We start from the raw sequence: 12,861 nt of genomic DNA, 5'->3' as shown, positions 1-12,861 counted from the left end.
CCTCAAGGGTCAAGGCTAATCATGGTATGTAATCTCAAACACATCATGGTGTGTACTCCTGTATCACATCACATGATCAAATAACCAAAGGACTTGCTCTGATTCTCATCTGCCATTTTTGTAGCCATGATATAGTAGAGTCTACATTTTTTGAAATATTTTTTTTGTATAGTAGAATCTACTTTTGGGATCAAAGTTAGTCACAACAACAATCCCTAAAGTATAAAGTGGGAATCTAAAAGAATGAGGCTAATCTCTGGGTTTCTTTGTCCATTGAAGGGAAGACTGGTTTCTCATTTTAATTCACACAGCAAAAAAAAATTATTTTGTATTGTACTATTTCACAGGGAGGTACCATCTGACCATCTCCTAGACCTAATAAATATACAAGAGCAAAAAACTCATATTTATATCTTTTATTAAAAACTCATATTTATAAAGAAAAATAAATTGAAGGAGTGAAGAAAAAGAAAAGAGGAAAATGCTTTCAAAAGTGGGAGGGGAGGAGGAAGGCAACAAAGTGGGCATCACGCGCTCCATTTGGCGGCCAGCTTCCTCCTCCTTCCTTCCCACTATCTGCCGTCTTTGACGCCTGCCTCCGCCGCCGCCTCGCCCCAAATCTGCGTGTTTGGCCAAAGCCCACGGGAAGCGCTTGTCTTTGCTGAGCTGCTCGCGGGCGGAGCTCTGGCTACTTGACTTCGGGTTTGTTCCCCCATCTGAGGCCAAGATTCGGAGCGTCGCCGAGGGAAGGCGATGAAGGGGAAGGGCGGCGCGATGGACAGGAGGTCCTCCACCAGGTGGAGGATGCTGGTGCTCTGCGCATTCAGCTTCGGCCTCGGCATGCTCTTCACAGACCGGTGGGTCTCCCTCTGTCTCACCCGCGGGAAGCTTTGGATCTCGCCATGCGCTTCCTTTGCTCTTGGGGTCCTTGGATTTTGAGCGGCATGCTTAGATTTTGAGCGTCCTTTTCTTTTCGTACTGTTTGTTCTCCCATCCCTTCTCGGAGCTCATGGCGATCTGGGTTGGTGGAAAGATCCTATTTTATTTCTTAGAACGGGAGATCGCGTTTTGATATCGACTGGTGGAGGTGTCTTCCTGTACCTGCTCGTGCGTGCGTGGTTTGGTGGTGCATACTGCTTAGTTCATTGATGATTCATTCTGCCAACAATGGAAAAAAAAGTTTTTTTTTAGCAAAAGAATGGGAAAAGGTTTGGATTTTTACATTTTCACCAAACGAGATCTTACGAAAACGCGAATTTTGCGGCAAAAATCGAACAAGCGAATACTTTGCACTTTCTGCTAGCAAATAGCGAACCTGGATCACCAGCAATCGCCATGCGTACAGCGGTGATGTTTTTGTTGTATTTTCATGATTTGCATTATAGTTTGTATATACCTGTTAAAAGAACGCCGTTTGAGTGAAACGATGGTTTTGAACTTCTGACCCTGATAGGGAATGAAGTATGCTTCTCAAACAGAAACTATGATTTCCCCCCTTTTTGGTCTTGAATTCCCAGTTGCCGGTAGAGCGGGGATTTACTTTTATTTATTAAAGCCTTTGTTTGGAACAGTAATGTCTGAGGGGGGCTGGCAGGGGCCATGCCCCCCCCCCCACACACACACACAAAAGAAAATCAACGCATAATATATAATTTGTTGATAAAATTAGACCATTTTTTTGTAAAAAATCAATGCAAAACTAGAAGAAAGATTGGTTTTTCTTTAGCAGAATAGTCTATTTCATCCTTGAACTTTTAGCCGACTTCCAAAATGACCGTTTCAGTCCTTAACCTTTTTCATGCAGTTCAATTTAGTCCTTCATTTCTACGTGTCTTGCCACGTTGGTATGCCATGTCAGCATCCAAGTGTTTCTAATTTTTAGCAGCAATATATTTTTTATTCACGCATACTTAAAGATGAGAGACCTTAGTCACAGAATTCGGGGTCGATGCCTCGTCCCACGACCCGGGAACGCCGTTCCGATTCGAGGGTCGGGGTCAAAGAGGATCAGTGTCCCATTTAAGGTTGGATCGCGTCCCGGTTTGAGAGGGGTCGTAGCCCCATTGCTAGCAGATTTAATTGGGATAAGAAGTTTATTGATAGCGGATTGATGTGGTTTTTGTTAGATAATAAGTTGAGTACGTGTAGTATGACCTAGATGTACTATTTTGCATGTTTTTTATATGCTTGTGCAGATTAGTTTTTTCATTAATAGCGCACATATATATATATATATTTATATATATATATATATAGTTTTTGTCTTTTTAAAGACGCATCGACCCGGATGAATCAGAGTCGCATTCCACATAATAATTTATCATTCCATAGAGGTATACCCCCTTCGTACCACAATTTTACAAAGTGACGACCCTCGACCCCGTTCCTCGACCCGGTCGACCCAGGAACTTTGTGACTATGGATGAGACAACAAAACTTTAACTTTGTTTGCATGATTTTTTTCTAAAAAAGGAATTTTTTATGCGTATAATAAATATATTCGGATCAACTTCCTTGCTTAAAAACTTACATTATTTTAGTTTTGTCAAGGTGAAACTTGTATAACAATCAAATTTATAGAAATGTTGATTTTTTATGAACCATAGCTGACCAGATGTGACAAGGCATGACAACATGGCATGCCATGTAGGACAAAGGATTAAATTGAGCCGGATGGAGAAGTTTGAGGACTGAGATGATTGTTTTGGTAGTTAAGGGACAAAATTAAGCTTCGGCTGAAAATTTAAGGATGAAATTGACTATTCCATATGCTTGTCTGCCCCCCTTGGATTTTCTCTCCAGTTCTGCCATTGCCGCGTTCAATTCAATGTACCTCCACAACCTTCCGAAATAGAAAATAAATCTTTAAAGCCAACTTCTATACTTTACTTGAAAGATAAGTGGTGGTGGGCATATTATATTTGAATATAAAGATGGGTCAAGGACTGATTTGGATTGAAGATCAAATTTCACCCTTCAGAAACCAGTTTTTATGCTTTACACGAAAATAGGTACTGCTGGCAAAAATATATCTAGATAGAAACTTGAGCTAAGACTTAAGTCAAGATCAGATATACAATCTAATTAATTTGGTGACTGTTTTGAGCATGAGGCTTATCTTACTATAAGGATAATCATGGTTTCTTGATTTCAAAAGGTTAATTTGAAGTACATTCTTAAATGGGATATTTCAATTTAAAAGTTCCTTTTTTCTATGTTTTTACCACTTTCCTTGGGAAATCATTGTGGTTGGTTTTACAGGTTCTGGACAGCACCAGATACCAACAACCATATCATGTCTCAATGCCAGAGGCAAGATCAAGAGCTGCAACTTGTAAAAGAGGATTACAATACAAAGAGGGTGGGTTCCTTTTCAATTTGTATGTTTTCTTCATGAATTTTTATTACTTTGTTTTTGGCTGAAATTTTTGAATATAAATTTGGATGCAGAAGCATGGGGAAGACAAGGATATAATGGGAGAGGTAACCAAGACCCATGAAGCTATACTGTGAGCCCCTTTAATTCCATATGAGATTTATTTTAAGAATTTAAGTGTGCTCGAGTTATCTGTATCTGACAACTTTTCTTTGGAATTATTTTTATGGTGTTAGATCATTGGATAAATCCATCTCAACGCTGCAGATGGAGCTTGCAGCAAAGAGGAGCACACTGGAGCTGCTCCGTTCTAGTGGTTCGCCAGTAACCTCTGAAACTAGCCAGCCAAGAAAAAAGGCATTTGTTGTCATTGGTGTCAACACCGCTTTCAGCAGCCGTAAGCGCCGTGATTCAGTCCGGGAGACCTGGATGCCTCAAGGTCTGTAGTTGTTTTGTAGTCTTTGAACAAATAACGGCATGGACATGTCTATTAGATTTGCATAATGATTAAATTATTAGTTTCCAGTCATTCTTCAGTTATTAAACACACCGGTTTTGATTAGTACAGCTAATATAAGATTCTGTTTGGACTGGCTTAACCTCTTTTTATGAAATAAGCTAGACTTGTACTTTTCCATCCTTCCTCAGGGAAAAATAGGGGGCAAGTTTATAGAGTTTATAAATTTGTAGCATCTTACAAGCTAAGTTTTTCCAGATAGCTTCATGAATTAGATACTATAATTTGGTGCAAACAGCTCGTTCTTACATGTAGCTGTTCATTTAGGTGTGGTTACATTGTACATGGTATCATCCGTGTGTATAGTAGTTCCATTCCTATGGATATCATTCAACAAATTTTTTAGTAAAGGTCTCTTCTTTTAATTAGGTGAAAAGCTGCAACAATTAGAGGAACAGAAGGGAATAGTTATCCGCTTCACTATTGGGCACAGGTAAAGAAATGGTTCTTGTATTCCTAGCACATTATTTTAATTTTGTTACTTACTGCATTTTATTGTTTCTTCCCATGCTCTTGTAGTAATTTGAATGTTTTCATGTTCCGTGATAGATGAACTAACTCCCAATGCCTTATTTTCACCAGTCCACAACAGGAGCAGATCATTGTGATTCAAACACATAATTCATTCACGCCTATATGCCTGAACAATTATCATAATATTACAGCCACAAAATAATTATGTATCTCTAATTCCTAAACTAAACTATCATAATGTTTTATTCTTGGAACTGCAAGACATAATAGCATATACCCATGTGCCCTGTGCTCTCAGATTTACCAAAGTCTTGCAAAGAGCCGATCTTATCATTAATCTGCAAACACTAAGTCCCTAAGCTCTATAACATTAATTGTAATCCAGTTGATGATTTTTCTTGCTTGAAAAAAAATCTCCAATCTTCATTCTAGTCTGTCTAATTATGCAACTCAATTCACTGCCTCTTTATAGCCCCCCACAGACATTTATTTTCACAATGTTACATGCTTTCATCCTTTTACTTAAAAATGTACTTTGTAAAATTTGGATATAAAACAGTCTGTTTTGTTTGTTTCACAGTGCTACATCCAATAGTATACTGGACAAGGCTATAGACTCAGAGGATGCCCAGCACCATGACTTTCTTAGACTGGTGAGGATGTACTCTTCAATAACTTGAGAATTGATCTGTACTTTTCTGGTGCTAGCCCTAACTATTTAACCACATGTGGATCATCATGCAGGACCATGTTGAGGGATATCATGAACTATCAGCTAAGACAAAAATTTTCTTCTCAACCGCTGTCGGCATCTGGGATGCTGACTTCTACGTCAAGGTCGATGATGACGTGCATGTGAACTTAGGTGCTTATCGTTTCCTTAGACACAATAATTTCCTCTTGTAGTGTTTTTATCTCAATTTTGTTTATTGGTGCATGCACATGACAAAAACAGGAATGCTTGCCACTACCCTTGCTCGGCATAAATCAAAACCAAGAACATATATTGGCTGCATGAAGTCAGGCCCAGTTCTTGCTGACAAGTAATGTTTACTCCACTGTCTTACAATATCAATTTAAATGCTAGATTTGAAGTACTAATAGATGCCTGCTTGAACCTGCTCAATTCATATAGGAATGTGAAGTACCATGAACCTGAGTACTGGAAATTTGGGGAGGAAGGAAATAAATACTTCCGTCATGCTACGGGGCAGATATACGCCATTTCGAAAGATCTTGTGACTTATATTTCAATCAATCAGTATGTTTTGTTAATGTTCCTGCCATACAAAAGGGTGTGTGGTCATACAAAAGAAAACTAACGATGTAAGTGATCTTTATCAGGCCTATCTTGCACAAATATGCAAATGAAGACGTATCACTTGGATCATGGTTCATTGGTTTGGAAGTTAATCACATTGATGAAAGGAACATGTGCTGCGGAACTCCACCTGGTCTGTTTCCTCATACTGAATAATGTTTCCTTTACATACTTTTTTTCTGCTTTGCCCTTAATGTGAATACAAACTCAGATTGTGAGTGGAAAGGGCAAGCTGGCAATGTCTGTGTAGCGTCTTTCGATTGGAGCTGCAGTGGCATATGCAAGTCTGTCGAGAAGATCAAGGATGTACATGCTCGCTGTGGTGAAGGAGATTCCGCAGTTTGGAGCGCCCTTGTCTAGCACATACCCTCCTTTGCCCGTAAATATGTAGCGTGGTTGGTAAGCTCTCATGATGGACCTGAATATGCAACTGCCCAAGTGAACTCAACAAGACCAAGGTCCAAGGATCATGCCCCGTCGAATATAATCTGGAACTGCATCAAACAGGATGTTGCCAATGGTGCCTTTGGCTTCACGATTCTACGGCAACATGTGGGTTGCGGGATGCTTGTTGAAATATTTTGTTAGATGGCTTGATGCCTGTCACCATTAGCAACTTTGGTGGGATTAAGAGTGTGAGACCAATGTGGGGGTTGCAATTGATGTTACTAATCTTGCATGAAGTGGGAGAGTTTCAGCTTGTGCGTATGGAGGTAGAGTTCATGTAATGTAGAGAACATTGTTTCAAGCAAATTTTGACAAATTCTTTTTGCTGAGTTCATGGAAAAAATGTATTGTGATGTAATATGGCCCTGTAGGCGTTGGATTGATGCCGTAGTTCAGCAAATTTTGCCAAGCAGTCTATTGGAAGGGCTATCATTCCACTATGGTTTTTTTTACTAAAACAATCACGAAGTTGCCAATGGTGACACAGGAATTTTGCAAGAGTCTTCATGTGAACTTCAGCAGTTCCACTTCCGCACACAAAGAGTATCACAAATCAGTATTATGTTACACAAACATATAATTTGGATCCAGATTAATAACCTTGAGGCGCATATGTAGTCATAATCACCTTTTCATATCAGAAACCAATATAACACAAGCAAAAGGTGACATGTTAGAACAGAGCCTATTCTTTCATAGGGCAGCACAGCTATGTGAGTTCAGGATCGGACTTACATGAGCTACTCCTTGGGAAATGCGGCGAAACCCCAAACTCAAGTGTGCAAAAAAAAAAAAACTGTCAGAACTATCTGTGAACACTAAACCCCTAATTGTTGAAGATGCAGCAAAAGGAAAAGAAGAAGAAGAAGGAAACGATATCGCCATGTTAACAGTCCAAGACAAAAACTCATGCCAAAAATGACTCCCACTGTTCTCAACGTCTTTACATGGCCAACGCTGCTCGATGATCTGTAGGCATTGCATTTTCCAAACAACTCCTGCGGTATCTTGTGGTCTCTGCTACCTGCTTCTGAAGAATTTTGCTAGGTTTCCATTGTCTTTAGCCCCTGTACTCTTTATGCTGCTGCAGCTTCTCATTTAGCTCTGCCCGTTAATAAGGTGGAGAATACTCTTGATGTTATCATTGGACTCCATAGACTGAAGTTTCTTCTTGAGTTCCTCACAGCCTTTTACCTACACAGAATTTGAGTTAATGAATAATGTCACAAAAGGTCGTGACAATGGTGAAATGGATAAAATGAAACAATGATCACTGGAAACACAAAAAATGGTAAAATGGATAAAACGAAACAGTAATCACTGGAAAAGCGAAAAGCCGGAAATATTTGACCGCTGAGAAGTCAAGGATGCAAAGAAAGGCTTACAGTGTCTGCAATCTCATCAAAATCCAAAGGTTCAACTTGCACTATTTCATCTTCTCTCCAGCCAAGCAATATCATGAAACGCTTATCTTCGGGAGAAATGTCGGCTGGATGGTCCTCATCACCTGGTTCGGTAACCTCTGATAATGAACTAGCTTCCTCATTGCCAGACTGGGATCTATTCCACCCATCATCAGAATCTGCAGGTGTTGAGGACATACTGCCTTCAGCGCTGTCCGAAAGGGACAACTGAAATCCTTCATCACCTGTGTCAGCAGGCTCCGATGATGAGCCAGCTTCTCTGCTTTGCTCTAGAAGCTGCTGAGATATTCCATCTGCAACAGTTGGTTTCAGGGATGGAATGTTCTCCTCAGTATCAGATAGCTGCCTCTGGGACCCCTCAGAAGAATTTGCTTCTTCACAAAAACAATTCCCGTTCTCCGCGCATTTCATTTCAGAATGGAATAAGGAGAAATCATTTCCAAGACTAAGAGAAGAATCCTGCTTCACATCAACTAAGCTGGATGGAGATGGCTGACTCTCTGACTCAAAGGCTATGCTCGAACCAATTGAAGACTTGGTACGTAATGCCTCAAAGAATCTATGCTTGTCTCTTACATTTGATTTTCTGTCACTACATGGACCTTGCAGGGGTAAAGGACGCTCACTGATGCCAATCTTCAACTTTTGGCTCACAACTGGCTTTTTCTGTGTATCCGTTGCAACCAAAGGAATTGGAGGAGGACTCACAGGTTTGATAAGGCAGTCTTTGCTGGTGTGTGCAGTACCATTTTGCTCTCGACTGAGGATTTGGAAACTTCCTGATTGAGAGAGCTTTGAAATGTCAGCTTTAACTGGAGCTCTAATAGAACTGTTGGCAGACTGTGTTTTTATTTGTTGTACAGTCTTACTGGAACCAGTAGGATCTCCAAGTCTTGTTCCTTTTGTTTTCAAAGAACTAAGCACCTGCACAATGATTGAAAACAATTAGTTAAGCACATATAAACAAGGTTGATTCAGATAGGCATAGGATTGAATCATTTTTTCTTGCACATACGGATGCAATTAAACTTCAATGGAACTGTAAGTGAAGAATCAGCATGACATGTAAACGGTTCTTGTCAACAATTGTACTTTGGTTGTTTGCAATAGGAAGAAAATCACATGCCCAAGTAAACTAGCCTCAATTCATAGTATTGTACATCTAGTTTGTTTGACAATAATGCATATAAGCATCAAAGCATACACAATACCGAAGGAGATGTCAATGTAGCAACGCAGTATTCCATCTAGACAACTAAGCATCTCCACACTGATGTGAAGTTATTCAAGTGATAAGGCATGTCTCCTAGGGGCATCATCACTTCATGCAATGTTCATAGCAAATATGTGGCTACACTGGGGGGGGGGGGTGATATGGAATGTAAACTTTTAGTATGCCAGTACAATTGTTTCATTATAGTTCCTTTATTCTACCTTCCATTTTCTTTCTGCTGAAAAAATATTTGGGGGTATAGTGTATCTCCGTAATTAACTGTTTCCTTTTGATGCACATTTGAAGCCCAATATGCTATATTGCCATATAACACACTATTTAAAACTGGTATAAATAAATCATATTATAACATATGCCGTCAACAGGATAGTTCAAGGTTTCGTTTCTAAAACAAAACAGCCAACCAGATTATGAAGAATGCTTTATACCCAACAACTAAGGCGCAAAACTCAAAATGGCCAAGGACTGCTGATGTCTTTTATTGCTACATGTACCAACAACACGATTACGCTCTTGTCCAAAGGCATAGATAACAACACTAAAGGAAAATAGATACAACACTAAAGGAAATAGATACAACCCTAAGGGAAATACTATTCACATCTGAAGAAAATATATTAGGAACTTACAGAAGATTTGGTTGCTGGAGGTGTAAGAGGCCTTAGAGTATACTGCCTTAAGGTTCTTTCTTCAATCTTCTGGGCCTCGATCGATAACTACAATTAAAAAAGTACAATCATAAACTAAGAACGAAATTCTGAATGACCTATGTCTAATATAAATCGCATTGTAAGCATTATGCAGTGCTTCACTGGTTACCTGGGGGCCACTGGAAATTCTTGGAGGAGCTTGCATCACTGTTTCTGCCATGCTTAATGCAGTCCCACTGTTTGGTATCACTTCAGTCTGTTTACTAGGAGCGATTTGTAATATAGAAGATGTGGCTGGACTTTTGTTTACATCACTTGATAAAGGAAGATCTGCTAGCACAGAGTTCCAGCCATCAGATGGAGTTATCAGAGGTACATTCTGAATTGGAGTGGTGATACCAGGAGACGGGACTTTGCTAAGGCCTTGTCTTCCATTTTTGTCATCCAAACTAAGCTGTGGAAATTCTCGCTCAAAGGTTATGCTAGAAGCATTGCTGCCATTGCTTAAGACGTTACTGACGGAAGCATTGCTTACTGAGGTCCCAACAGAAGCATTGCTTATAGAGGTTCTGACAGCAACATTGCTTACAGAGGTCCCCACAGCAGCATTGCCTATAGAGTTAACAACAGTTCCAGTACTAGCAATAGTATTGCTTTTGTCATTTCTTCTAGAAGAACTAACTGCATTATTCCTAGAGGCACTACCATTATTCATGTTAACTTCTCCCTTACTCCATGTGTCTGCCTTCGAGCGGGCACGATTCATCCTATCCCTTTCAGATCTACATGTGCCAAAGGACTTGAAATCGTGACGATCTGCAACGGTTGACCTACTCTCCCTGTCACGGGAATCAGAGTCCCTCTCCCGATCCTTGTCCCTGTTCCTCCCAAAATTGGCATAGCCCCTTGACTTCCCCATTGCATCTCGCTCAGGTTTCCGGGATCCATTCAAGCCTGAACTTCTCCGTGATGAAGACTGCCGGGAACTACAGTCACGGTCATGTCCAGATGAATGGTTTCTTGATGAACCACCTGTACCTTGATGATAATCTAAAGCGTCCAAGAAAAATACTTCTCATTAGCATTACTGTCAGAACAAAAATGACACTCATAGTTGATTGGTAGGTGGGACACTACCATAAATCCAACTGAAAACATTCATTGTAATATCAGTATGACAAACAAATAGTTTGCACATCAGTAGGAAACTCAACAGTGAAAAACTAACAATAACATAAATTCATTACAAAAAAATAGTTCGTACAATGGACAAAATGCAAGGTTGCATCTGTAAAAAAATGGAACAAGGCAACAGTGACATATGAAAAAAATTAACATAGAACGCAGGCGGACACAGGACACCACGGTGCAACTATGTCATTTTTAAACATGACCTAAGTAATTGGACTAAATTAACCAGCCAATACAGTGCATGGTTCTTCATGAACAACCCAAAAGAGCTGAGAATATCATAACTTTCCATTCAACTCAAATGCCATTTTTAACATATTGGTTTGCAACTTTTCTACTCACCCTTCTTCTGTAACAAAATGAATTAAATGTTGATTGGTAGTAGTACTCCAATTAGAGCTGTGTAATAAACAAAAGGTGCAAATACATGTTATATACTAAGGCATTAACACCTCCCCTGTTTTATGCGCGTAAGACCAATAGTCCAATACAAACATATGTATTTTTCAACTAACAGCATTGCAGCAATTAAATGTCGTGTCCAACACAAGCAGTGCATTGTATCTATGGAATTATTAATTCAAGCTAATAGGACCACGTAAACAATTCGCGCTCACACCTCACTGTTCTTCCTCCACTGATATGTTTGTTTAGCCTTTCCCACCTTCATCAGTAAGAAACACATGAAATTCCTTAATCGCTCCATAGTTGCTATCTCAACCATCTGGTCCATCCAAGAATCTACCTCCCAGTACAACAATATCTACATTCCGATCATCAAGAGTCTCACATCTAGAAACTGCCTCTAAATTGCACGGTGATATAGATAGCGCACTGTTCATATAAGGATAGAACTTATGATGTTCGATGCATGTGAAGCACACAAACAAATAAAAAATATCACTTGCATAAGCGTTACTTGGGTTTCAAAATTAGCAATCCTAATTCCTAATGTGGCGTTACGACTGCATTACGTCTATAGCACAGCACGACACCCTAGCAGACAACAACAGACTCAAAATTGGCAAGGTCAGTTGAGTTCACCTGAGCGGGAGGAAGCTGTAGCCCAGATGTTTGCGGGGCCTGCTGCCCTGTCTTTCTGCAGCCATTCTGGCTTCAGCGTGGGTGTGTCCTGCTCCATGGCAGCAGGCACCACTCAACGTCCACCCACCGGCCGCGGTTGGGAGGCCGGGCCAGGGGTGGACCTGCCGTAGGGCATGGGGGGTTCAGTTGAACCCCCAAAATCGCCGGGGCAGAAAAACTGCACCGGCCCGCTTCTGGCGTGGATGGCTCCTGCGCGCTGGAGAAGACGAACCTAATCGGCTGGAGAAGACGAACCTAATCGGACCGCGGACGGAGGATTGGACAAGATTAGATTACAAGATTACATTAGCAGGGCACCACGAAGCAGACGAATCCGGTCCAGTACCTGGGGTGGGGAGGAGCGTGAGGCGTCGCCTCCCGACGAGAGACGGCTCTGGCGGGAGGAAGGAGGGCCCGGCTTGCGGCGCCCCGTCGGTCGCCGTCCGGACGGCGAGGCCGCCGATGGCGAGGCGCAGCAAATTGCGGCGGCGGCGCGGCGGAAGAAACCCTCCGCGAGGATTAAACCCCCCCACCTTCCAGAGGCCTAGGTCTTCAGATTAGGGCGCCGTGGCACTCGCGCCGCACGACGGGCGCCTCCGCGTGGGCTCGGATTAACTCCCCGAGAAATCAAGGAAGAAAGTTTGCGCGGGAGGATGAAGACGGCGGCGGCGAGATTGGCTGCGTCGTGGGATTGGCGGTTGCTCCCGGCGAGTCGCGTTGCCCTCGGCGAATTCGGCGGCTGCGGTGCGGGGTGGGAGGGGGGCAGGGAAGCGGAAGCGAACAAAAGGAAAAATTTTCCCAGAGCATTATACGGATATATTCGTGGGTTTTATAGGATTTGGTACGCTACGACTCGGATGAATCACCACGGTTGGTTTGTTGGACAGACAGATGAACTCTGTTTCTTCCCTCTGTTTTCTTCATCTTCACTATAAATGATTAATGTTTTCAGATAAGCTATAAAAAATGATAATAGAAATTATATGTTTTTGTCAAATTTGATGAGTTATATTATACTATTAGATTTTTTAAAAGACTTGATGCATCAACCAACAAAAACTTGGGTAACCTGTGGGATACAATAAATAAGTTTGGAACACTTTCACTTTCCACACTATCTCATTAAAATGTTCAAATCTTTTAT

General features: G+C 41.1%; 2 protein-coding genes across 4 annotated transcripts; one reads left to right on the top strand and one right to left on the bottom strand.

Moving 5' to 3' along the window:
- Nucleotides 1–508: 508 nt before the first annotated feature.
- LOC120656136 (beta-1,3-galactosyltransferase 7-like) lies at nt 509–6,495 on the top strand. Its single transcript, XM_039934162.1, has 11 exons — nt 509–857; nt 3,262–3,361; nt 3,451–3,509; nt 3,613–3,815; nt 4,263–4,326; nt 4,948–5,020; nt 5,112–5,232; nt 5,323–5,410; nt 5,503–5,628; nt 5,712–5,821; nt 5,900–6,495. Exons 1-11 carry the CDS (start codon nt 754–756, stop codon nt 6,046–6,048), a joined length of 1,197 nt encoding a protein of 398 aa, XP_039790096.1. The 5' UTR covers nt 509–753; the 3' UTR covers nt 6,049–6,495.
- A 255-nt stretch (nt 6,496–6,750) lies between these two features.
- LOC120656135 lies at nt 6,751–12,514 on the bottom strand. 3 transcript variants are annotated; one of them, XM_039934160.1, is made up of 6 exons: nt 12,064–12,514; nt 11,679–11,972; nt 9,613–10,493; nt 9,423–9,509; nt 7,521–8,483; nt 6,751–7,329 (listed from the first exon to the last, which is right to left on the bottom strand). In XM_039934160.1, the coding sequence occupies exons 2-6, from the start codon at nt 11,773–11,775 to the stop codon at nt 7,234–7,236; spliced, it is 2,124 nt and encodes a 707-aa protein (XP_039790094.1). In that variant the 5' UTR covers nt 11,776–11,972; nt 12,064–12,514; the 3' UTR covers nt 6,751–7,233. The 3 variants fall into 3 exon arrangements, with proteins under 3 accessions (XP_039790094.1, XP_039790093.1, XP_039790095.1); XM_039934159.1 differs by having other exon boundaries at nt 11,679–11,949; nt 12,064–12,513; XM_039934161.1 differs by having other exon boundaries at nt 11,679–11,934; nt 12,064–12,506.
- Nucleotides 12,515–12,861: the final 347 nt, after the last annotated feature.

The sequence above is a fragment of the Panicum virgatum genome, chromosome 1N (assembly GCF_016808335.1).
Source record: "Panicum virgatum strain AP13 chromosome 1N, P.virgatum_v5, whole genome shotgun sequence".
Taxonomy (NCBI): domain Eukaryota; kingdom Viridiplantae; phylum Streptophyta; class Magnoliopsida; order Poales; family Poaceae; genus Panicum; species Panicum virgatum.
The sequence above is the reverse complement of the archived record's forward strand: the minus strand, read 5'-3'. Positions and strand labels throughout refer to the sequence as shown.